General features: G+C 44.1%; 1 protein-coding gene across 1 annotated transcript in view; it reads right to left on the bottom strand.

The window, feature by feature from the left end:
- Positions 1 to 12,440: 12,440 nt before the first annotated feature.
- The window catches only part of NUCKS1 (nuclear casein kinase and cyclin dependent kinase substrate 1), a 927,319-nt gene continuing 913,356 nt past the window's right edge, over positions 12,441 to 26,403 (bottom strand). The window contains exon 9 of the mRNA XM_044076829.1: positions 12,441 to 15,410. Coding sequence (XP_043932764.1) covers positions 15,220 to 15,410 — 191 coding nt within the window. The 3' untranslated portion in view covers positions 12,441 to 15,219. The remainder of the gene's footprint in view (positions 15,411 to 26,403) is intronic.

The following is a 26,403-nucleotide window of genomic DNA, read 5'->3' on the forward strand; positions in this document are numbered from 1 at the left end:
GTCTAGTCAGTCCACACTCTGCATTGCAGCTGTGGATTAATGTAACTTTTAAGGCCTAACATTACACAGAAAAGATGTTGGGGCAATAGCACCCAACCCTTCTTTGGCTGCCTGTTAGCCCCCCCTCCCCCACTGTGGCACCAACCATTAGGATGGGGAAACAAAAGGGCTGATGAGCAGTTGGGGGGGGGGGTTAAAAAGTTATTTTATTTTACATTTTTTGACTGTGAATGTCCCACTGGATGCAAGTCCATTTTCAGTGGAAGCCCTGGGAGAAAAGCTCCAAGAATACAAATTATTACAGACAAAAATGTAAAGACATGACTTTGCCATATAATATTTCATTGAAGCTAGGATACATTCATTTGTTACTATATAGTATTAGCTTTTGAAGATATCACAAAGCATGACATTCTTGGAATAATTTACTTTCAAAGGAAAGAAAAAGAGAAGAAGAAAAGATCAAGAGGATTACTGGCCTCAAACAGTTGCCCCATGCAGCACAACTGAAAAAGCTAAGACTGTTCTCTGTTGCATACCGCTTTCTCAGAGGCGATCTCTGTCTAACATACAGAGCCATATCCAACCCAGAATTGTTGGACATGCTCCATCTTAGCAAAACCAAATCTAATCGAGCTACACGCTCTAGGGATATAAACCTCAACACAACAATGAATAGAACATGCTGGAGGGATAGATTCCCTTCGCAAAGACTTCCCTTACTATGGAACAGGGTCCCGATCTACATAAGACAGAGCCCCTCACTATCACTCTTCAAGAGGAACCTTGATGAGTGGGTGGGTAACAGAAAGTTCACACCGGGGATCACACCAACAGCACTACTAGGTAGGGGCCAAGGGTACTAGCTGCTAGTACAAGGGTCTAGGGAGCTACTAAAGGGGCGGTGAATACCGCACAACATGGCTGGGCTAATATATGCCTAAGGGCAGATAGCCCAGTACCAACCTATGAACCTAAGATTCTTATTCCTTTGAAGAGGATGTGAAATTGAATGCTGGAGAAGAGTCCTTAGCCTACTCTTCTCATATCCATTCCCTACTTGCCCTATAGTCTGAGGAAGAGGATTCCCTATCCCCAGATTCTCCCATTGAGGAATTATCTTTTGAGGATACTACTATTCACATTATGGAACATTTTAAGTGGGACTGTTCCCAAATTTCTGATATCCAGAAGAGATACTATGTCCTCTTGCGGACCGACTTGCCCAAGCCTTCTGCAGCCTCCCCAAGTGTTAGATACCCTTAGACCCATTTTCATCTGCTTCCCAGCCTCTTGCTCCAAAGAAACTGGACAGGTTCTATAAATTACCTGAGGCTCAAATGTTTTTACATAAGCACCTTTCTTCTGACCCTGCAGTGAGTCCTGTGGCTACTGATAAGCCTTCTAAGCTACTGCCCTCTTCCAAACTTTTCCTCTCTGATGTGGTCAACAAGACTATAGACAGGTATGGGGTAAAAAAGCTTACACATCTGCCACATTAGCTTTCAGGCCCATAAACTTCCAGCCCCATATGACAAGTTATGTGCTGTTTCTTCTTTGTAAACTTGGGGGTATTATGTCTGATACACCTGATTCCAAAGCTAATACTTCTGCTATTTCCCTTCAGAGCTCTGCTTTCCAGGTAGCTCATCACTCCATCAAATTCAGTTACTATGCTGCATATGCCTGTTCTAAGGAGACTGTGTCCTGGCCTGTTATGAGGAGATATTCCTGGTTGAGGTTGCAATCCCTCCCTGAAGGCATTAAGGCTAAGTCACTGGAGTCTCCCTTACAAAATCAGAATCAGCACTTTAGACCTAGCAGGATAAGGGAAAGGTCATGCAATACCTTAAACAGATCTTTCTCCTATTCCTAAATTTTAGAGGAATTAACCTAAATCTTTTGTGTGTAGGCAGCAGACGTCCTTCCCAGGGGTAAGAGATCTTCTAAGAGGGTTTACCCTGATACACTTTCTCAGTGTACTAAGGGTCAAAAGCCATCTTTTCCTGACAAATCTGCCTCTGCATTCAATCACTTATGTCCCTTAGCCAGATTCCTCTTTCCATGAGCCTCACTCTGCCTTTTCCAGTTTAGCAACAGATCATCACAGATTCCTTGGTACTTTCTATCATTCCTGCCTTTCAGGCATTCCCCAAACTTCCTCACTTTTTCAATTCTTCAAGATATTTTGGTGTATGAAAGGAACTATTTAATCTGTTCTGCCATATCAATGGGACAAACGCTTTTATTCCAGAATGTTCCTGGTCTCCGGGAAGGAGGGTTCCTGGATGCCCATTCCAGGTCTCTACTTTCTTAACACATTTCTATGATGTCTTTTGGCTTCTCCGGGTTGGGGGTCGCCACAGCGAACTCCAGTCTGCTAATGATTGGTAGTTGATTTTTATGTGCCGAATTACCAGCCCTGACGCACAACCTTCAACGAAGGTACGCCCATTCACGCATGTCTCCACGCAGAAGACGCTTTAGCTGGGAATCGAACCGGACAGCGTCTTACTGTGAGACGACAATGCTACCGCAGCACCACCACCGCGAGTATTCTCAACACATTTCTATAAGGTCCCAAATTCAGGCGTTCCTGGTGTTTCTAGATCTAAAGGAGGCCTACCTTCACATTTTTTATTCAGCCTCTTCATGAAATTTTTTCTTCTGTTTTCTCTTCACATTATCAGTTCTCTGATTTGCTTTTTGGTCTTTCTACATTTCCAAGAGTCTTTACCAACTGTCTGGCCCCAGTGGTAGCCTTCTGCAGTCTTCAGGTTGTTTAAACCCTTCCTTTATTTGAATGAGCATCTGATTCAAGCCTCAACTCAGCAGCTTCTGCTTCAGGATATAAAATATACTATGCTTCTGCTCTTCAGCATGGAGCTCACTTTAAATCACAAGAAGTCTGTTCTTACAACCCCTTTTGGACCAAGGTTTTCAGGATTCAGACCTTGCAAGTGTTGGCTATGCTTCCTCCTTCCAAGACCTTTCCTTTGAGACTTTATTTTCAGTCTCCTCTCTCTCTCTCTCTTCCCGAGGTGCCCACAACAAAATATCTGTGAGTTCTGGGGATAGTGGTATACACCATTCCTATGATCTCCTTCGCTAGTCTCCAAATGAGAAAGTTTCAGTGGTATCTCATGGTTTCAACACAGCCATTCTCTGGCCTCTCTCGTGTTTCTTTTGTCTTTTCTCAAACTTCAGTTCCTCTGGTAGATTCTGCAGATTTACCTGAATTCTGGCCTTTCTTTCCAGGCACCTCTTCCCATTCAGGAATTTTATACCAATGCTTTGGCTCAGGATTAGACAGCTTCTTCCAAAAGTATCAAGGTTCTGGGAATTTGGTCTTCCCAGAAACTGAAGGACCACATCAAATAGATGAGAATTTTGATTTTCTGTTCATGCTTGCACTCACTCTGGTCCCAGGTCTTTTGAGAATCTTCACAGAACACACCAGTTATGCGGTAGATAAACAAGTAAGGGGGCAAAAAAAAAAAAAAAAAAAAAAAAGTTTGTGGACTAGCTCTTCAGGCTTGGGATTTTATAATTCACCATCAGCCTCACAGCAAGAGGTTCTCCAGTTCGATTCTCGGCTGGGGGCTTTCTGTGCAGAGTCTGCATGTCCTCTCTGTGGTCACATGGGTTTCCTCCCACATTCCAAAAACATGCAGTAGGTGGACCAGACACTCTAAATTGGTCATAGGTGAGAGTATGTGCGCGAGTGAGTGGTGCGAATGAATTAGTGCAGCAGGGCTAGCCACCTGGCAGTGTAAACCTTGGCTCGAGATGTCTGTCACTATGGAAGCGACACCCTGACCGAAAATGCAAGGGGTTGAGGATGGATGGATCTGACCCTTCAGGCAGGCTATATATTCCCTCAGCACACAAAAGAAAATTTGATCAGATCCTTATGAATGGGATGCTTCACAGAAAGTTATTCCTGGATATCATCCATAGGTGGGTACTTCTAAAGTACATCTTTTTGCTTCCCTTCTGAAACATTTCCCAAGTTCTGTTCCAGAGTTTTTCACCCCTTCTTCTGTTACCAAGAGTCCTGCTCAACATCATGTGGGAACAGGAACAAAACCTTGTTGGCTCCATTTTGGCCAGGGGAAATCATCATGTTATCTTGCAGGATGGATCTTCTCATACAGAAACAGGGATCCATTACTCACGCTTCATTTGACTTTTTGACATCAGTTTTTCGAGGACGTTTCAGGTTTTGCAGGAGGCTAGGAAAATCTATGTAGCTACATAGAAGATATTTTCTGTTCAGTGTCACAAACACGAAATGGAACCTATTTTTGTGAGTAGTTCTACTGTTTTCTTATTTGCACAATTATGGTCTGGCATCCACATTTGTTAAAGCTCATTTGTCAGCCGCCTCCATTTAACTGCTCTTGAACCCACCCCCTTTCTCCTAGATTTGAAGTCAGACAATTTCTGAAGGTGTCCAAATTAGGCCCCAAGAAAGGATATTCCTCCTTCTTGGGACATTAATTTTGTTGTTGAAAAGGTGACTTGGCCACCATTTCAGCCTTCAGTTTCTTCTTTGTAGAACTTTAGGCACTTACGGCAGTTCCCTATTTTTGGGTTTTCACAAAGACCTGGCTTTGCTTCATACTAATCCTTTTTATGTCCAAGGTAGTTAATAGCGCATCTTTAAGTCAGACCATTCAGCTTCCTTTCTTCCCTTCTCCAGAGTGACAGTGAGATGAATCCTCATTGACAGCTCAGATACTACAGAGGTAAGACTAAGGGTATAATGAAATCTGAGCAAATTTTTGTTTCCTTTCATACCAAGAAACTGGGTTTAGCTGTTTCAAAGCAAACCATCTACTCTTGGATTTCTAATGCTAGTTTATGCTCTTTTCATGGTAATCAGCTTTCTTCTTTAGTTTATGCTCATTCTAACAGGATGGTAGCCTCCCGTTGGTGCCTTTTTCAAGGGTCTGGATACTAAATTCCATTTTGATAACTGCTACTTTGCCTTATGTTTACACCTTTACAACATTACAAGTTACATGAGATTCATAGGGCACAAGACAGTTTTGCCAGGGCCATCCTGCATGGTATATTGGAAGGTTCCTCTAAGGCTCCCTCCTCCCATCCTCTCCAGTAGCTTATGGACTCTCCCTTTAATAAGAAATACTGCTACAGTGATAAAGAAGGACATAACACAGTTGTGAAAAATTTTTACCATAACAGATTTCTTTCTCACTGTTGTAGTATTCCATCCTTCTCTCCTTCACCCTATTTTACTCTATTTCTTACACACTTGGTGAAAGGTCCTGCTTCTTCCCTTTCTGGATGCACAAGTACTTGATTTTCCTCTTGAATTCCTCTGGTTCTCATGAGACTATTTCTGGGGATTAAGTGCTCATATGCCACTTATGTACTTTACAGCTTAGATGTAGGACATATGTCTGATATATGGCATCTGGAAGGTACTAAGAATTATGCTGGAGAGACATTCTGCTCTCTTAAACAGAAACTCCCTTTAGTAAGTAATCCTGTAACAGTGAGAAGTAGGACATCTATTGTTATGGTAAGATCTTATACAACTTTCAGTGGTCCTGTCTGACTCATAACAATGAACCTTCCATTGCTTCTGACAGATGTTTCTCACCCCAGCTTGTCAAAATGGGACAGACCTTTGTTCTTAGCCATCCTCAGGTCACTAACTATGAACATTTTTCTGGGGAGCGGGCAGTTTGAGGAGAAGACTCCCAAGGTACCAAGTCGACATATGAGGTCAATCTTCACAGTAGTTTCTTGGAAATGAGGGTGGGCTTCCTAGTGTTGGAGGCATTTTAGGACCTTCTCATCAAGGCTGTAAAAGCCACACACACTGACAACATGGTGGCATGGTATCTGAACAAGCAAGGGAAACTCCATCCTATCCCCGGCGTCAAGAGGACATGATGGTTTGGCAATGGGCAACGTCCTCAATTTTTCTGACTGCTATAAATATCGCAGTGAGATCCAACATCTTGGTGAATAGTTTGAGCAGAAACATTCCTCTGCCTCATGAAGGATCCCTGAATCCCAAGGTAGCAAAACAGTTTGAAATTTGTTTGCTTTCCTGTCCAATACAAAGTGCAGTAGCCATTATGCCCTGATCTCTCCAGAGGGGCAATCAATGAGGGATGCTGTTCTGCAAACTTGACCCCAGGTCTCCTCTACACCTATCCCTTGACACCCTTGATAATCAAGGTTCTTCAAAAGGCAACATACATGTTGCAGTGTGGCAACCATCTTAATTTACCTGTTTTGGCCCCAATAAGCTTGTTTCCTTTTTTTGTCCACATCTTTTTTATCCACCCTGGGTGGCGGATCTGATTTCTCAAACTTTGGTATCACTTCTCCCAAACCCGCTGCTCCTTCAAGTGGACATGTTTTTTTCCAATTCTAATGATGGTCAGGAATCCCAAACTCTTGAGTTATTCACATTCCTTCATCCCAGGATGTCTTCAGGACTTTTTGGCTGACCTACTTCATTCTGGTCTTTGTTATTCAACTATTAAGGTATAACTAGCTGCCATTTCTAAATTCATGTTTACAGGGTAATACCCCTGTGGCAGGTCTCAAACTTTCTAAGGCATTCCTGATGGGCACCTTTTTGTTACTTCCACATTTCAAGGATCCACTGCCTCCTTGGGATCTTCCTCTACTGCTGCAAGCCCTTTCTAGTCCTCCCTTAGAACCTTCGGCTATGGTATCCTTAAAAGTTTTGTCACAGAACCAATAGTTTCAGAAAATCTGACCATTTATTTATTTTTCTAAGACTATATTTGGCAAGTCTGCTTCCAAAGTGACCCTATCCACATGGCTTTCTGATGGTACTTCCTTTATATAATAAAAAGGAATTCCTCGGTGCACAATGGCAGTGGCTACCTGAACTCTCTCTCTCCACAGGCTTCTAGTGATATTTGTGTTGTAGCTATGTAGTCTGACACAACTTGTGTCCCATTATGCATCATCTATGGCTAGAGCTTCTTTTGGTTCTCTCCTAGGATCTGCCTGGGATTTCTTATGGCTGGGGAATCTGTCTCACTGGTTGAGATCAGACTGAAAAGACAGTGCATACAGAAGTTATGCACGTACCCAAATGATAGAGTTGTGTTGTCTTTGTCTGCCTCAACCATCCATGCCCCCTCCAAATTGTCATTTTTCTTTACCTGTCTATCTCAACCTGTGGCTTATCGGATCTGACTTGGGTCTTAAGCTAGCCATATTCTGAATCTTCAGACTCAGGTCTCCACCTCATCTATCCATAAGCTCCTACTGTTGCACCCTTTTCTCAGTTCGACTCTGCCCCCTGGAGAAAACCCTGAACTAACACAAATCTTAACTAGGATGGAGAAAATGGAGTCATGAAAAAAAATGCTGCAGAAATAGATCCTCATGTGCAGGCTACAAGGCTGGACCACCATGACCGATTGGGATCACTCACTAAAAAAATGAAACTACCTAACTGGATCTGAGCCTGTAGGAAGGATCTCATCAGTCAGGACAGCTAGGAGTCTTCTGCAAAACGAAGACTCAGATTCCCTGAAGGCATAGGTGAACAGCTGTAACTGCCATACTCCAGGTGAACACTTGGTAAGAAGGCTGTAGTGAGAATGAACAGAAGGTTTCTGAACTAAAAGTGACTAGCTCCTAGATGGAATCATAGATATCTTCAAGATGCTTTGGTTACCTTGATATGGAAGTAGGAGTCCTGAAGATTCACCAAGCACATTAGTTGTTTTCCTTGAAGAAGGGTAAAACTGAATGCACCAAGACCATCCTGAATGCATGCTCAAATGGATGAGGTCTACAATAGGTCTGAGGTTCCAGGTTTTCTCTAGAATCAAAAAGTCTGTCTGGTCTGTTGGGACATCTTGGATGGCTCTTTTGTGGAGAATGGGAGACAATCTCCCTTTTTAGTCACTTCTAACTGATGGGATGCAATGTCTGGAAGTGACATTTTCACTCTTGGGGGAAAGGAAAAAGGGTACTGAACAGTTTCTGGACATTATCCCTCTTACCCCAAGTAATAGCCATCCACACAGAAGAGTAGAGGGATAACTGACCCCTGACTGCCTCCAGTGGAGAGCAGATACACAGTTCTTCAGAGACTGTGAGGTTGTTAGAAAAGGGCTCAGTATATCCCCACTTGTGTGGACCCCTCAGCATTTGGGACTGCACCCAATGAAGGTGTCACGTCTGCTACCCCTATCAAAATTTGTCAAATGGCTAATGGTCGAATTTCCTAAACACAGTAGCTTTGTGCCTTTTTAGTTCCTGCTACATGACATTTGTGGAACCTCAAGTCTCACTCCAACAGAAATCATTTATGTCACCTTGGTCACACACTTCTGCATTTTTTTCTTTCACATGTCCAAAAAATGATGATCTGTCAAAGAAGTCCTTTGCAAAATATGCTTTAAAGTTGTCTGCAAAACTGCATTGGCACAGCCAAGCTTGGAGACGCACAGCTACACCCAATCTGGCTACCCTACATGCTCCATTGGATGCACTGTGCATGAGACACACAAAGAGGTTCAAAATGTTGATCATGCTCAGGCTGTCTCCATTTACTTCCATGTGTCTGATGAAGGGGGATCTTCTCAGAGGGGCAAGTGCATGTTGCACCAGATCCCTCTGAAAATCGTTTATGTGAGTGGTGTAATTCAATTCTCTAACTGTGAAAGTGCCCAAACACATTTTGTTTTTCTAGTCATTGTCCTAGATTCTTTATTAAGGGGTGAACAGAGGCTGCATTGTTAGTCAGCTCTTTTTTGATAGCTGATACCACAATAATGGAATCCACCAGTGCACTTTTTGCACAGTGCAGTCTGTCCATGGGGATCCTGAGAATCTTGTCCAGCTTCTGAAGCACCAATTCCCATGTACTAGGTTCTTGTCACAACCTCCTTATGGCCACGTCTATTAACTTGTCTGCTGGAGGGACTATCCAAGAAGTAGAGGGTGTCAAGTCATAGGCCTCAAAGAGAACCTTCTCATCTTGAGTAGGTAGGGTTGATGGGCCAAGTCACCCTCTGCCTCATGAGTTTCAAGATTTCACCAAAGGTGGTATCTTTGGGAGGGGGACTGGGGAGCCCTGTTTATTACCCAAGTCAGTATCAGATGTGATAAGATCCCAAAGGAGAGTCCGTGCATCTCCTCTTATATGCCCTCTTTCTTGGCACAATGGTGGGGTAGGCCCAGACTCTTCAGAGGACTTCTCTAGCTGTTTAATTGTAGTTTTTGAGGCCCAGAACTTGAATCTGACCTAAGAATGCTTGATGTGGAAGAGATAAGATAGACAGAGCAATGGGGTGGAACCAATCCCATTGAAAAGTTCTCATAGAAGATGAAATTATCCTCCCCATAGCCTGGAAACTCTGAAGGGTTCAAGGAAGCTGCCTTCATGACCATAATCATTCCTCCCAAAGGAGAAATGATCAGCTCAAAGAAGGCATCTCCAAAACAGAACGCATGAATGGCTAAGAGGAGGGGATTAAAGATGAAGACTCAAATCTCAAAGTCTCAGACACCAGTAACACAACCATACAAGACAACTCCAGTGATGGCGTTGTGGCCTCAAGGTCAAGTTGGTCTTGAGACGGCTTCAGACCTGATACTGTCTGAGCACTCTGATCAGGAACCTCGAGTGCCAAACCAATAGGTAGGGTCAGCACAGAAGATTCACGCCTCTGGTCTACATCTGAGTAAAAAACAATCACTAATGGAATTCAGACCAAGCAAAAAGCTGGGGGACGGATGGACATTGGGCTAGCCATATCTACCTTTGGTACCGAACAGATGGGAAAACTCCCATTGCAATCTGAGTCTTCATAGATTCATAGACTGTTACTAGGCTAATGGCCCAAGATGCCTTTCTAAGCCTAGCCAAGTTTTACCGAAAGAATAATGATGGCCTGCATCCAAATAGGACATTGAGGGCCGGGTACTTATAAGCTACTGCTATCCATAAGGGAACATGGGTGCCAGGCATGGTGTAGATTTCCTATTCTCCATCCACTTGTCTAGGTTGTGCTTAAACTGGGTAATAGCCAAACTCAGCTTCACATGGATGGAAAGCCTATTCCACAGGAAGGGTAGTCTCAGACATATCTGTTGCTCCAGCATGTTCTATATTCATGTCACAAATTTCAGTTCCCTAAACCTTGGATTTCTGGTACTCTGACTTACAAATATATAGGAAATTCTTATGTGTGGGGTTTGAGGATGCCTTGGAAGCCAGCCATAGATCATCCCTCAGCAATCTATAGGAAACTGAGTAGAGGAAAAGGGATTTAAGGCACTCTGAATAAGACAGGTTTGTTATGCATTGATTTTTTTTGTAAGGAACCTTTGAGGTCTTCAAGAATGTCCTAATCAAGCAATCTAAATCCACCTCTGAAAAACTTTTTAGAGGACCTAAAAGAACATATAAGGTGGAAGGTGTCAAACAAGGGAATCTAGAGAATTCTTTCAGTGATGAAGTCCAGCTTGAGAGCCTTTTAGAAGATATGTCCCTAATAATAGTGAAGCCGATGAAAATGTGTGTACTGGCATAGACACTGAAACCATTTCCTGTTAAGGTCTCTTTGGAAATGGAGAAAGTTCCGACTCTTCATAGTTTCTCTTTCAGGAGTCATCTCTTTTGGCCTAGGTTTCTTGGAAGATTTCTTAGGTTTTGTCGATTTTAGATCTGGAGCAAAAGACCTCTGATAATAAGTTTAATCCTTCTATCAGATAAAGTTTATGGGCCTAATAGAGGATTTCTTGGTGATAACACACCACACACAACTTCTGTGTCATGGGGTGATATTGTATGTCCACAATTCAGACATTTCCGGAAGGTTTTTCCCATGGTGATTAATCACAAACCTAACCTAAGCAGGCGCGTGTGTGTACATGTATGTATAGGTCTACTTCAGATCACTGAAATCCCATTTCACTGAGACCAAATCACCTAAATTTCACAACACCGACAACTCATTTCACTGGCAGCTTACAATGATAGATTTCAAAAGACCAAATGGGTAACCATAGACAGACTCACAAAACTAATGACTACCTCTTTCTACAACTTTAAAAACTACTTACTTATCCTCTTAACAGAAACCAGACAATATAAAACCAAACTAAGTAGGGGGGCTGCGCTCCTACACCCAACATGGGGGGGCTGCGCCCCCCCAATTGTATATGTTAATTCCAGGATTGCACTACATTGGGGAAAAGGGCATATACCTTTTACTTGCCTTAATCTACACGCTGCCACTACTGCTGGGAAGTCTATAGATTACAATTCAGTGAAATTAATTTTCAGTATTTTGGAAATTAGGTGATTTGGTTTGTGAAATGAAAGTCAGTGAAATGGGATTTCAGTGATCTGAAGTAGACCCATATATATATATATATATATATATATATATATATATATATATATATATATATATATACACATACATACACACACACACACACACACACACACACACACCCTCTCTCTCGCTACTAAATACACACAGACTCTCTCGCTACCAAATGACTTGAGTAAAAACTTCAACTAGAAATTATCTGTGTATCAGCTGTATAGCTAGGACTATTAAATTTATGTATTATTATCTGGCAAAAATGAAAGGGCAGCTGCTATAATTACTGACGCAAATGAATGGAAAGGAGACGGGACTACGTTGCTAGAAGGGGCAAAACAAAAGAGGTACTGGGCTCTACAGCACAGTTCAAAAAAAGTTTCAACTAAGACAATATTTAATTTATGGCAAATATTAAGTCAAGCCATATTTTTATGGGTTTTATTACTAGTATCAGTTAACACAGACACATTCATTAATGTCCTAAAATATTAAACTATCAAAAAATATTATCTATTGTGAACAATACTGGAGGAACACAACTGAACTGCTGAAAGGTGATCCATGTCTGTTCACAGACAATGGAGGCAAGTGAGATCTCAGATAATACTGGCCACTAGCACATTATGGGAGAAGAATTCTTTAAGGTGCTCAAAACTTCAGCAATTGTGCTGCTGAGTCTGATTCAACAATCACCTCAATGACCCATAAGTCGGATAGAATCTACCTGTGAATGAAAAATGAAATGGTCACAAACAATTGTGGCATGAGCCAAAGACTGTGCTTTAATATGGAGGTGTACTCCAGTGGATGCTGAAGGAACAGCAGTACAACATATGCATTCATCCTGGAGAAGAGGGACACTTCACTACATGGAGGAGGAACGGGACAAATGATGAGTAATGTTGGGGACTAGACAGTTATAACTTACACTGCTGCAGGGTAGCATATCAGTGCTAAACAAAATGTTATTTCTATTCTACCCTACAGAGGATCAACATCAATACAGCTAACTGTTGGTACACATTAATGTGATTATGGCTGTGAGAAATTACCTGAAACCTCTTCCAAAACCAATTTTTTAATCAAAGAAATTACATGTCAAACTGATAACGTCATCTGCATTTTACAATGATACCCACCAACCCACAGTGCAGCTTAACCAAATTCAAGGTTTCAGATTATGTACAGGGACATGTCTAATGCATAAAAAAGAAACTAACTCAATCTTTCCAGCAATACATGGGAATCAACTTGCTGAAAATGTTAACATTTGAAGAAACTGAAGTAGAGACTTGAGCAAGATCTGCTTTAAGCAAGCAAGGTTATGAATACTTTAAAATAATTCCTTTGTAATTAATTCAACAACCATTCCTAGTTAAAAAAAAACACTTGTTATGTGTACACTATACAAAACACAAAAAATGAAGCCAATAATCTGTACTGGATCTGTTGTACAAAGGTATTTCTGAAATGCGAGAGAGAAAATGCATAACAACTTAAGATGCTTGCAATAAAGTAATGGTGGAGAACCCCAAAACAGAAAATGTACCTAAAATAGAAAAAGCAAGAAGGCAGTGCTTCACAGACACTATATTAAACCATTAGATCACTCACTCATGAAGGTATGAAGGGGAAAAACAGTCACAAATATTTCCTCCCGGTTTACCTTATTTTAGGCTAATGCATGCGCATCCTATCATTCACACAACCCTTAAAGTATGACAGAATTTCACCACTGACAGCTTGATGAAGTACAGGAATGCAACAGCCCAATGGCTTATTGCCATAAAATTTAAGATGTTTACTTCACAGACACAAGGTACAGGGTTTGATTCTTACTTCTGGGTTGGGAAACTTAGCCAACAAGGGCACAGGTTGGCCTAGTACTAAACTATGAACCTAATGGGCATTTGAGTAGAAAGCACAAGGAATAGGTACAGTGAGGCAAAAGGCCAAACAAAGCAGTAAGTGTCAGCATGTGCTGTCTTCTGTGAAAACAGAGCAACAAAGATAAAGTGGGACAAGATGGAATACATATGAACTCTGGTCAAAGATTAGGTGCCGTGGTGAGAAATGCGAGAACAAAGGCAGTTCCAGTGGGCAAAGGGCGACAGGGCATCTATTAGATATGGTATAGTCAAAGGAAAGAAGAATGCAAGGAACATGTGGTGGGAATGGAAATGTTACATCAAAAAGGGTACATTTTCTTCCACCCACTAATCTGTAAAGTATGGGGACATTATAAAATATGTTAAGAAAATGATGCTTTAAAAAGTAGATTAATAACCTGTCAAACAACAGTCTAAGTATAAAAATGACACAAAAAAAAATCTCCGCCCTACAGCAAAATTCTTGTTTTGAGAAAGAAACCAAAACACTAAGAACTTACTGCAGAAAAAATAATCATGTACTATATATTTATGTTAATAGACATGGTATTTCATTAAAGAAGTCAAATGATTTTCCTGATCTGTGAATAGACACAAAGATGACAGCTTAATTTTAAATCAGATGAACTGGTGACGAAAGAAATACTTTCTTGAATAATGTTGAAACCAGAAGGGCTAGTTTTGTTGTTGCAGTAACACAAATAAAAAACATTTTTCATGACATTAATTTGGTGTTTCACAGAAGGGAAAAAAATCAGCCTGCTTTCTTATTTTAGCTTCATGTCTTACTGCATTAAGAAAAAGCTATGTTTAAATTGTTCAGCTAAAACCACATTTTGTAAATGGGCAAAACAAAAAAGGTATTGGGTTCTACAGCACAGTTCAAAAAAAGTTTCAACTAAGACAATATTTAATTTATGGCAAATATTAAGTCAAGCCATATTTTTATGGGTTTTATTACTAGTATCAGTTAACACAGACACATTCAGGAGAAAATGTAAATTCTGCTGCTTAGATCAAATTATATCTTTCCCATTTCTCCTTTATTACTTAGGATACATTCAGTTATTGCTTTCCTCACTAGATTTTACCTGCTTCTACTGTCAGTAAATCTGCAACAGTGGGAATAGATGTTCTGACTGTGCCATAACAATCAGCTGCCATAAAATGTACACGCACATTTAGCAAAGTTCCTGGTCACACCAAGTTAACTGTTTCCAACAGCATAGCTATGGAATTTTGAAGACAAGGGTTCACACCAAGGCCCAAAAATTCTGCCCTATTTGAAAAGTTATCAACATAGACCTATCACACCATGTGACACACAAGCACTGACTGCTACACTCAAGCCATTCTTAAGGTGCCAACATCAACATGGCTACACTTTTTGAGAGAACATGGTAAAAAAAAAAAAAACAGAGCAAGAAAAAGGCGGCATGCAGCCTTGGTAAACAAGTGACCACAAAACACACAGTAGTAAACTGTACAATGAAGCAGTTTGGCTTTTGTTTTTTCATAAGAAATGCTTGGTGCTTTGCTGAAGCTGTAAAAAAATATATCACCTGAAAAGGTCTTTCACCTGGAACTATAGGACTCCAATTCATAGCGTACCTTTGTGAGAGGAAGCTTTAGAAACTCCAGACATAGGACAATCTCCAGAACTTTAATAAAATCTGGTGTTTAACCCCCTTCTCATTCAGTAACACATACAAAAAAATTTAATCTGCCAAACACCCATGAAGCAACCCACATCATCATAGCAGAAAATAGTGGGGATACTGTGGCAGTCAATCTAAGAAACCAACATGAAACAAGTAACAAGAATACTGCTCATATGTCGTACGACAGGAGAGGAAAAAAAATCATGTCTGCGCCCAAAAGCCAAGCATAGTCAAAACTAGTCTGCTCCTTAGGAAAACAATGTTCTTATAAAAACAATGCAGATATCCCATTTAATCTTCTGCTGATGGAGCCTCATCTTCTGAAGCTTTTTCCTTCTCTGGGGAGCTCTCCTCTGACTTCTCTTTCTCTTCCTCTTCCTCCTCATCCTCCTCCTCTTCTTTAGGTGACAAAGACTTCTCTTTTGCCAACTTGGATGCAGGAGGACGCCCTTTACCTTTGCCTTTCACTGGGCTTGGAGTCACTAAGAAGAAAACATGGAGGTTAGATTATAATACACTATCAGCACTTTGGCCTACATCAACATCTGTAAACAGTCCACATATTCATGAAAAGCATCATTTACTGACTTGTTTTCAACTATCCAAACACTTGCAGATAATCAGTTGCAAAACACAACTCTGTTTCTAAACTGCCTTAAGTAAACTTTTAACAGTTGCTAAAATGAAGCTTAGACTGAACTGTGAACATCACAGTATTTGAGAGTACCTGTCTTAACACATCTGTGATGAGTTACTGGAGCAGAAACTCTGCTTAAAAGTCTACAGTAGGGGACTACTTTCCAGGTGAAATGACTAATCAATGCCATATTCCCTCTACAAGCCAGGGATGCATGGTATTAAGACAGGCATGAAACTTGTCATGTGAGTTAAGAGTAAAAATGGACATGAACATAGCACTTGTCTGTGATTACAGATAATGCAGAACCATAAAAAAACAAAGCACATTCCACACACAAGAAAAGCAAGAGGGAGCACACCACCTTCCAACAAGAGTCTCTTTTAAAGATCTAGTTATAATAAGATGCATCTGACAGTGCAGTACACCACTGCAGTGAATCAAAAACTAGATTAAAGTGACTTTGATTTTCTTCCTTTACCTTCTGCATCGCAGCATGCAGTAGTTGAAGCACTATGATGCACTTTCCTTCCTTTTGTCTGTCCCTATTTTTAATTTGCTTTGCAAAAATATATTTTTCCATGCCACTGTCACAAATGATTAACTTAACATTTATCTTGTGACTCAGAAAAAAATAACTTAGATCTACAGATGGGAAACTGAAAAATTACCCTAAGACTGCCCACTGTACTACTAACGGACAGAGGCAGCTCAAAAATTCTTTATCTCATGCATGGATCCCCTCAAATTATCTATGCTATGATCCCAGTTATTCCCATTAGGGGTAGTATATAATTATGGGATGGGTAAGGCCAATGTATAACCAAATGGGATAAGTTATTTCAAGCACAAAAAGGGAAATGTCCAGGCTTAAAATGGCCCATATTGGCAGCTACCCTAACACTTACCAATGAACCTCTAATGCAGGGATGCATCTATAACTTTAATGGATAGGCCCGTTATCCTTGGGGTGATATCATATAAACACAATTTATTTGGGACATGGTTTTATCTTTTTTTTTTTTTAACAAAAAGTCCAATAAAAAAAATGACAAGGAACAAAAAATATCACGGTACTTAATCCACAAAACTCTGTGATGTATACAATAAATGTCAGAAAAATCACTTTAAGCAAGTGGATCTGGAAAAAAAAGCAGCAGGTACATGGGGAAAATAAAAGCACCTGGAAAGTTCCTTGACCATGCTGCAAGTCGATATTCTTACTGAAATGTTTCCAAGGTACCCTGTAAATCCTACAAAAGCAAACAAAATTAGGAATTTCTTAGCAATGGAAAATACTTTGGCTGTCTTTGTTCATGTTTTATGCAAGTAATAATGTCTGACAGGGTGTGTGTTTTGGGAGAAATAACACCCACACAGGGTCTTTGTGAAAACTGATGCTGCAAGTGGAGGGCCTCTACACCCCTGGAAGAGCAGTATTTCTCCAATTACACACTCCATGGAAGGCATTATTGTGCTTAGAGAATGCAATGGCAGTGGTGGGTCAAGAAGACTGAGCAGTAATCTGGCCTGGGTAGACAGACATGCCACAGTACAAGTAAAAGGAAATGCAATAAGCAAGCCATTTAAAGTTTGCTTGTTAATAAGTGTACCGTCCTTCCCTTCTGCAGAAGAAACAAGCAGCTAATCAAACTTTCTTTACTGCTTGGTTCTGTACACGTAGAACCTCAGCTAAGGAATGAAGGCTCCCTTTCTCCTGAATGATGTGATTTTGGAAAGAAAACTGGCAGGGGAATAGCCTGATTCAGGGTAATTTCAGATAAATTAAGCAAAAAGGTGGGTATGATACACTGGACTACTATGTCCGTAAAGGTTCTTTGTACGTTAAGGTCTACATACAAGAAATCCTTCTGGCAGAGGTAACAGCCACCAAAAAAAGAATAGTTGTGTAATAACTTACCATAACCTTAGCTGTCCTCCTCTTCCATGTTGCAGTACTCATAACAGTAGAGAGGTTGTTGCCTGCAACACCGACATCTGGCCAGTATACCAAAGTCTTTGGTTCAGGAGGATACGTGTGACGTCCTCTGTCAGAGTCATAAACCGACGTAGGGTATAAAAGTGATGTCTGCACGCACCCTCTTCAGAATGGACTGCCGCATACAGCAGTACTCCTGGAGGTTTAAGGAGGGTCTGAATTGGGAGACCCCTGAGAATCGCATATAGACTAGATCATAAGGTAACAAAAAAACACAAAGATAAATCCAAAAAGAAACACCAACAACGAAAATTGCAGCCACCTGGAAAAAGTCTTTACTTCTTTTAAACGGATTCTGGTACCTTGGCCTTCGCCTTCATTGGAATGAAGGCGAAGGCCGAGGTACCAGAATCTGTTTAAAAGAAGTAAAGACTTTTTCCAGTTGGCTGCAATTTTCGTTGTTGGTGTTTCTTTTTAGATCATAAGGTACTTGATGGGCTGTGTATAGTGGAGAAGTTAATGTAGCAGGGGCCTATGTCCCCACGGGTAAGTAAAGGTATATTAGGTAGGTCAAGTAGCGAGGGTAGGAGGGAGGGACTGAATACTGCAACATGGAAGAGAAGGACATCTAAGGTTATGGTAAGTTCTTACACAACTATTCTATGTCCTTCTATCCTCATGTTGCCGTATTCATTACAGGAGAGAGAGTACCAAATCTTTTAGATATGAGCCTGGGTGTAGGATTGGGGTCCCTGGTCAATGAGGCCCTGAAGAATAGATCTGGCAAACCCAGCTCTAGCTCTGGAGGCTAGGTCCAGTTTGTAATGTTTGGTAAAGGTGTGCACTGAAGCCCAAGTAGCAGCTTCTAAAATTGCGGCAAAATCAACCCCTTTGAAAAAGGCAGCTGAGGAAGCAGCTGCCCTGGTGGAGTGTGACTTGACATGTCCGTGTAAGGTTTTTCCATGAGCAATAGCCTATGCCAATGGACTCAGAGATCCACGCAGAAATGGTCTGTTTAGAGACTGCCTTCCCTAGAGCCCTAGGGTGGAAGGAGATGAGAAGTACAGTTGTGTACACTTACCATATATGTAGATGTTCGAGTGTATTCACTGTTGCAGTCAACACACCTAGGTTATCTGCCTGCAGGTGGCCCACAGTCAGTCCAAATACCAGAGTCTTGGGATTTCTGCGTCGGGTGCTGTCGACTCATCCATGACGTCAGGGGTATAAAACATGCAGCCGACGCCATTACATCAGTTTTTCTTGCCCCAGATGTCAGGAGCCCCCAAAATAGGAAGCAATCAAATAGTGTGGAACACCTCCAGTAAAAAGTAATTAGAAGTTATGTACTCACCATAACGTTCCATCTGAGTAGGTAGCTTCATTTGTCTGCAACCTGTGGGTCTTGGATCCGATATTGGATTCGAGCCAGCAACTTGTTTCAAGCTAATGGATCCGAGCTCCTAGCTCCTCCCTTCACCCATAATGTCCTGCTAACCCTCCATGACTTCAGATCGAGTTTGCCCCTCAATATATACCCAAAAAAAAAAATATGGGTATCCAACTACCAATAGATCCGAAAAAGGCCAGGGGGAAGGAGGGGGGGATAGTTGCAGACAAATGAAGCTACCTGCTCAGATGGAACGTTATGGTGAGTACATAACTTCTAAATCTGAAGTAGGGAGTTCATTTGTCAGCAACCTGTGGGACAGAGTCCCCAGCTACCTGCACCTTGGGTGGCCATCATGGAAGGATATTGTGAAGCACCGCAGAGCCAAAGGATGCTCTCCCTCTAGAAATCACGTCCAGTTTGTAGTGGTTAATAAAGGTATGAGATGAAGCCCAAGTGGCTGCTGAACAAATATCATCCAATGGGACTCTAGACTTGAAGGTCGCAGAAGTAGAAATGGAGCGGGTGGAATGAGCACGAACTCCTTCTGGTGCGGGTCTCCCAGAGACTTGATACGCCAATAGTATACATTGAGAAATCCAGCGTGATAAAAAAAAGATACTTTTGAAATTGCTTTCCCCAAATTAAATTTGGCAAAGGAAACGAAACAGCTGGTCGGATTGCCTATGGCCAGCTGTTCTATGAGTATAAAAACGAAGCTGCCTATGAACATCTAATGAATGCAGCTTGTACTCTCCCTTATTCTGATACTTAGGGAAGAAAACCGGTAAATTTATGGATTGATTCATGTTGGTTTCTGATGCTATCTTGGGGAGAAAAGAGGGATTGATCTTGAGGTACACTCTGTCTGGGTGAAAGATCAAATGAGGCTTCAGAGAGAGAGCTTGAAGCTCCGAAACTCTCTTTGCTGAAGTGATGGCTACAAGGAGTGCTGTTTTCCAAGACAAGAATATGAGATCTACTGAAGCAGCGGGTTCAAAAGGTGGAGCAGTCAGGGCTTGAAGAATTAATGCAAGATCCCATGGTGGCACGGCTTCCTTTATAGGGGGTCTAAGTAAGAAGGTGCCCTTGAGAAAGGTTTTACACAACTTGGCTGACATCAAAGGCCCTGTATCATGTCCCACATGGTAATGTGATATGGCTGCCAACTGCACTTTGATGGTTGAACAACTAGCGCCTTCCTGAAAGAGTTTGGTTAGGAAGTCTAATATAGACGGAAGAGGAGCCGTAAAGGGATCTAGATCATGATGCTCCGCCCAGATGGAAAAACGTTTCCATTTACTGCGGTACACTTTCCTGGTGGAAAGCTTATGCTCTGACACAAGGATGGCTCTGACTGGTGAAGAGATACCGGGAGTTTTAACTAGGAGTGGAACTGGAGCAACCAAGCTGTTAGTTTGAGATTGCCCAGGTTTGGGGTCGGTAAGTTCGACGGATGGGAGATGAGATCCGGAGTGGGATCTAGAATCCAAGGAGGATTCACAAGGTGAGACCACAGGTAAGGGAACCAAATTTGCCAAGGCCAGAATGGGGCAATGAGGATCATCCTGCTCCCCAACCGTAAGGCTTTCTGTAGGAGTTGCAGCATCAGGGGTAGCGGAGGATAGGCATAAAGTAGACTGGGTGGCCAAGCATGCACCAGAGCGTCTCTTGGAGTTTCCCCTGGAGGGGGGATTAGAGTGAAGAAATTGTCGCATTTGGTGTTTGATGGAGACGCAAAAAGATCGCAGCAGGGTTGCCCCCATTTTGTGAATATCTGCTTCGCTACTAGTGGATTGAGAGACCACTCGTACGGGGTAAGAAGGGTGCGACTGAGCTTGTCCGCTAGGATGTTGGTCCGTCCCGGAATGTGCGTTGCAATGAGAAAGCGGTTGGTGGAGATCGCCCATTCCCATACTCTCATGGCTTTGCGGCATAGGGGGTAAGATCTGGTTCCCCCGTTTGTTGATGTACCAGACAGCCGACATGTTGTCTGACTGAATCGCAATCGTTCCTATGGGGAGGAGACCCTGAAGTGCTTGCAACGTGAACAGCACCGCTCTCATCTCCAGAACGTTTATATGCAGGGGAGGTCTCTGTGTTGTTCCACATGCCTTGGACTGTCCTGCCTGAATAATGCCCCCCCCCCCCCGAGGCGGGAGGCGTCCGTGGTCACCGTGGCGAGAGGTGCAGAAGGGACGGCCTGTATGGAGGTCCGAGGCTTGGAGCCACCATAATAGAGCCCTCCTGCAAACCTTGCTGATAGCAATGGGGTGGTGAAGAGGAAGGGATAGAAAGGACCATTGCACTAGAAGTGTCCATTGCAGTACCTGCATGTTCAGACGGGTGCATGGAAGAAGCGTAATCGCTGCCGCCGTGGAGCCTACTGCCCTCAAGACCAATTCCGCTGGAGGAGTCTCTGATTGGAGGATGGCCCGCACATGGAGTTGCAAATTCCGGATTCTCTCGGAGGTTAGGAAGGCTCGTAGCTCTCTGGTGTTTATTCTGGCACCTATGAATTCTATGACTTGTGTTGGGGCCAGAAGAGATTTGTCGACATTGATGGTAATGCCTAATTGTGGAGCTAGGCGGAGAAAAGAAGTCTCTGGCTGAGCAAAGTAGATGCCTTGTCGAGGCGGTCAGGAGCCAGTCGTCCAGGTACGGAAGGACCTGTATTCCCTGGAGTCTCAGGTGGGCCGCAATCACTGCTAATACCTTGGTGAACACCCTGGGGGCTGTGGTGAGGCCAAAGGGAAGGACCCTGAACTGATAGTGACTGGCTCCCAGCCGGAAGCGGAGGAACCTCCTGGATCGTCTGTCCATTAGAATGTGGTAGTACGCATCCTTGAGGTCTATAGAGCACATCCAATGGTTTTCCCTTAAAAGTGGAAGAATAGATTGAAGAGTGACCATTCGGAATTTTTCCTTGGTTACGGACATGTTCAAGCGGGAAAGGTCTAGAATCGGTCTCAAATCCCCCGTCATTTTTGGCACCAAAAAGAACCTGGAGTAGAACCCTAATCCGAGCTGGTCTTGGGGGACGGGCTGGATGGCTCTTTTTCTTAGCAGCTGCTGAATTTCTGCAGCTGCAGCCTCCCTCTGATAGGGTGGTACATCGGGGAGGTTTTTGAGTTTGGGAACATGGAGTAATGGTATTTTGTACCCTCTGGATATAATGCAAAGCACCCAGCGGTCTGTAGTGATGGACTCCCATGCCGCTAGGTGCTCCGAGAAGCGCCCCCCGACTGCCTCCAGAGTGGAGCAGCCGGGAAACCCTTCAGGGCTGCTGCGCGGGCCGCTCAGAGAAAGGTTCTCTGGACCCAAAGTTTCTCGGAGCCCCTCTGCCCCTGGGGCGGCGTCCTCCCTGTCCTCCTCTGCCACGGTAGGACTGGTTGTCCGGAATGGGTTGGGAATGTTGAGATTTCCGGAACCACATCTTCTTCTGACCCTTTTGGTTCTTCGAGAAGGACCGCTGGGGAGCAGAGAAGCGGACTCCGACGGCAGACTACGTCTTCCCGTCCTTTTCGCTCTGGACAAGTGTCTCGCGAACCGTTTTGCCAAACAGGGCAGAACCATTGAAGGGGGCGTTCGCAAAGGACGCTTTAAAAGGCTCCGCAAAGTCACAATGACTGAGCCAGGCCTGACGTCTCATGACTAGGCCTGCTCCGCTAGCCCTAGCGGCTCCCTCTGTGGCGTGGGACAATAGCCGCATAGAGGTATTAGAAATTGATCTCAGAGTGGCCATTCAGGTGGAGTACAATTGCTCGTCATCCGCTGACATGGACACAGGGGGGGAGGCAGCGTATTCTTTGATAAGATCCCGCTGCATCCTGATTACATGTGCCATATAGTTCAGAGACCTTACCGAGAAGGTCGCTGAACTAAAAACTCGCTTCCCTAAGTGGTCCATCGAGCGGGACTCCTTGCTCGGTGGATGGACTGAGGGGCTCTCCTGAGCCAATTCCCTCTTCGTGGCTGCCGCCGTCAACATGACACCTACGGGGGGCCCTTACTCCAGTGTGATCGGTCTGAGGGGGGGGCTAAGTATTTTGTCCGGGCATTTTGGTATTGGCTCCACGGTGTCCGGATCCTTCCACACCCTGGTGGTGATGAGGTCCACCAGGGGGTCGGCCGGAGGGGACACCCAAGAGGTAGACGGGCCTGCTTCGAATGCCTCCAGAAACACGGACTCGCCAGAGGAAGACTTGGGGGCAGACCACCCACTTGTGATCCTCAGCATCTCCATGATGTCTCCAAAGGAGACATCCTCAGGGGGCGATCTTGGGGAGCCTTCCCCTTCTTCCAAGTCCGTGTCCTCGGTTAAGGACTCAGGGGAGTCCACGTGCCTCCTCTTGCACTTATGCTTGCGGGGCACTTCCTCGGGGAGGCTGTCCGAGGAGGCCTCGCCAACAACATTTTGTTCCAATGGAACCATCTGTGAAATTGAAGCAGGCTGTCCCTGGCCCAGCAGAGAGGGAGTGCAGGGGGGAGCCGAAACAAGGACCGGGGGTCCGGATGCTCTCAACAGAGCCCTCTCCACAACATCGAAGGCCGAGGGAGAACCGCTCTCTCTTGGATCCGAAAGTTGGTTCCCACTCGGATCCGATGAAGGGATCAGAACCGGCGCCGAGACCATCGGATCCGAAGGACCAGTGCGCTCCGACCTGGACGGAGCCGAAGGCACACTGAATCCCTCGGATCCGAAGCTCGGGCCATGGCTCCGAGAGGTCGGGTCCGACAGGCTCAAGGGCAGGGTCGGATCTGAAGTATCGAGTACTGTCGGCGCCGACCCACCCCCGGCTCCAACGCTGCTCGGCTCCGAACGCTCCGAACACGGATAGCGGGTCGGAGAAGGAGCAATAGGGTGGAAAAAAGGTGTCGAGCTCCCCCTCGAAGGGGGGGGGGGGGGAGGCAAGAGCACTCCCATCTCCAGCTGGGCCTGGATGAACCTTCGCATCATCCGGTCCAAGTCTGCATCGGATAAACTAAAGGTAGATCTCGAAGAGGTCACCGAGGCAGGCCTGGAATGCCACCTCGATGGAGATCGGGTCTCCTCCTCCTCGGGCCCCGGGGAGAAACAAGGAGATCGGAGCCGAGGAGGAGGAGACCTAGTAGTGGAGGGAGAAGCCCGCTTAGCTGGTGGGGCCGAAACGGAGGTCTCGGCCTGCCGCTTATGGTGCTTCTCCCTCCGTTTCTCCCTTGCGGCCACCCTGTCCTCTGACGCTTTAGCGGTAGTTTGAGTCCCAGACGGAGGAAGGGGGGGCAGGAATGGCAGCAACCACAGGCTGTGGTGGAGCCACGGGAGCAGCGGAGGCCGGTGCTGAGTCCAGGTGTAAAAATCCCGCCAAGACCAGCTTCGACCTCCGCTCTTTCAGTGCCCTGGGGTTGAACGCTGCACAAATGGTACAGCCTGAGGAGAGGTGTTCAACCCCAAGGCACCGAACGCACCGAGTTTGGCCATCAGCCGGGGAGAGCTTATGGCCACACTCGGTACATTTCGAGAAAATGGCTTTTGGGGCCTCAGCCATACTTAAAAGTAAAAGGTAGAACTACACAAACACACAGGCCCCAAAAAACACAACACATACACACACTCACTAACGACCAAACGAAGGAAGGGAACTAATTAAAGAAAAATATTTTATACTAAAGGGTACCTAACACTTACAAACGTTAAAATTTGAAAGAAAAAATGAAAGTTTGACAGAAAATATGAACTTATCTGACAATTCACTTGCTGAGCTCAAGGGGATCCAGCTATCCACAAGCGCGGCAAACTAGATCTGAGGCCATGGAGGGTTAGCAGGGCATTATGGGTGAAGGGAGGAGGAGCTAGGAGCTCGGATCCATTAGCTTGAAACAAGTTGCCGGCTCGGATCCGATACCGGATCCAAGACCCACAGGTTGCTGACAAATGAACTCCCTTACTTCAGATCTACAGGTTGCAGCTTCCAGGATGTCCCTGGTAGGGACTCCCCTGAGAAAAGCTGTAGAGGTTAACTCATTACAGCCGAGTGCTCCTCCAGGCATCTTCTGCAGTTAACCTCTACTGCTCCTCTAGGAGTCAGATATTGATTGTTCATATTTGCATTAATAATTCCAAAACCATGTTACTTACAAGGTACCAGGATATTTTGTCTTGAACCATATGTGATGGCAAACACAACTCTATTGATATTTGACCTCTCTCAATGAGAATTTTCTAGAACTGTAAGGTGATAACTTAGTTTTTAAAGGCTTAAGCCACGCCCACTAGGGGTTAAAGGTGCACACTCAAAAGAGCTGTTCTGGAGTGAATGAGTAGCACGAGTGGAATGAGGCCTGATCCCCTTTGGGTAGATTTTCCATGGTGTTTGTAGCAGAAATGTGTGCAGTGTGCTATCCATTTGGAAATGGTTTGCTTTGAAATGGCCTTACCCTCTGCCCCTGTAACAAAGCTGACTAGCAGCTGGTCAGATTTTCCGAAAGGTTTAGTCTGTGTCAAGGTAGAACCTGTGCTATCTGTGCACAACCAAGGAGTGCAGGATCCTTTCCTCTTTATCCTGAGGATTAGGAAAAAAGGTTGGTAAATGGATGGATTGGTTTAAAGCCCCACTGGATACCACCTTGGGCATAAAAGATGGGTTTAGTCCTGAGGGAAACCCTGTCCGCATGGAAGATAATGAAGGGTTCCACAGCTATAAGGGCCTGTAACTCAGACACTCTTCTTGCTGAAGTGATGGCTAGCAGGTAAGGCTGTTTTCCAAGAGATGAATTTTAACACTGCTGAAGCAGCAGGCTCAAAAGGGTGAAGCGTGAGCTTCTCTAGTACAAAGCTAAGGTCCCAGGCAGGAGTGGGAGCTCTCCTTGGGGGTCTTAAATTGTTAGCTCCTCTCAGGAACCGTTTGATCAGAGGGTGAGAGAAGAGTGGTGGCTTAGTATTGTAATGAGTGGAGATGGCAGAGGCATGAATCTTAATTGATGAGAAAGATAGACCTTTGTGGAGCAGCTATGCTAGGTAATCTAGGACTTGAGGCAAGGGGGGCACGTCTGTGTCCTTCCTATGGACTGGCTCCACGAACAGAATCTTTTCCACTTTTCTGAATAGGATTTCCTAGTACTGGGCCTCCTGGCCTCAAGGATAACATCCAGCACTTGTTTGCTGAGGGTTGCTGATGATGTAATCAGGGAATAAGCCATGCTACCAGGCTCAGGGTTTGCAGCTGAGGATGCAGACTGCGTAGGAGTGGGTACCAGTGCTGGCATGGCCAGTCTGGTGCAATAAGGATTGTCCTTGGCCTGTCCCGTTTGATCTTGAGAAGTACTTTTGGAAGGAGGGGCAGAGGAGGAAAGGCATAGATTGAGAGGTTTTCAAATGTGAAGGATAGGGTATCCACTTTCCAAGTTTGGCTGTGGGGAATTCTTGTACAAAATTTGTTTAGTTGATGGTTTTGGGGGGACGCAAAGAGGTCCACCTCTGGTGTACCCACCTGTGGTTTAGAAGTTTGAATGAGTTTGGTTCCAGTTTCC

Source organism: Protopterus annectens, chromosome 7.part0 (assembly GCF_019279795.1).
Source record: "Protopterus annectens isolate FY-2018-M chromosome 7.part0, PAN1.0, whole genome shotgun sequence".
Classification (NCBI taxonomy): domain Eukaryota; kingdom Metazoa; phylum Chordata; order Ceratodontiformes; family Protopteridae; genus Protopterus; species Protopterus annectens.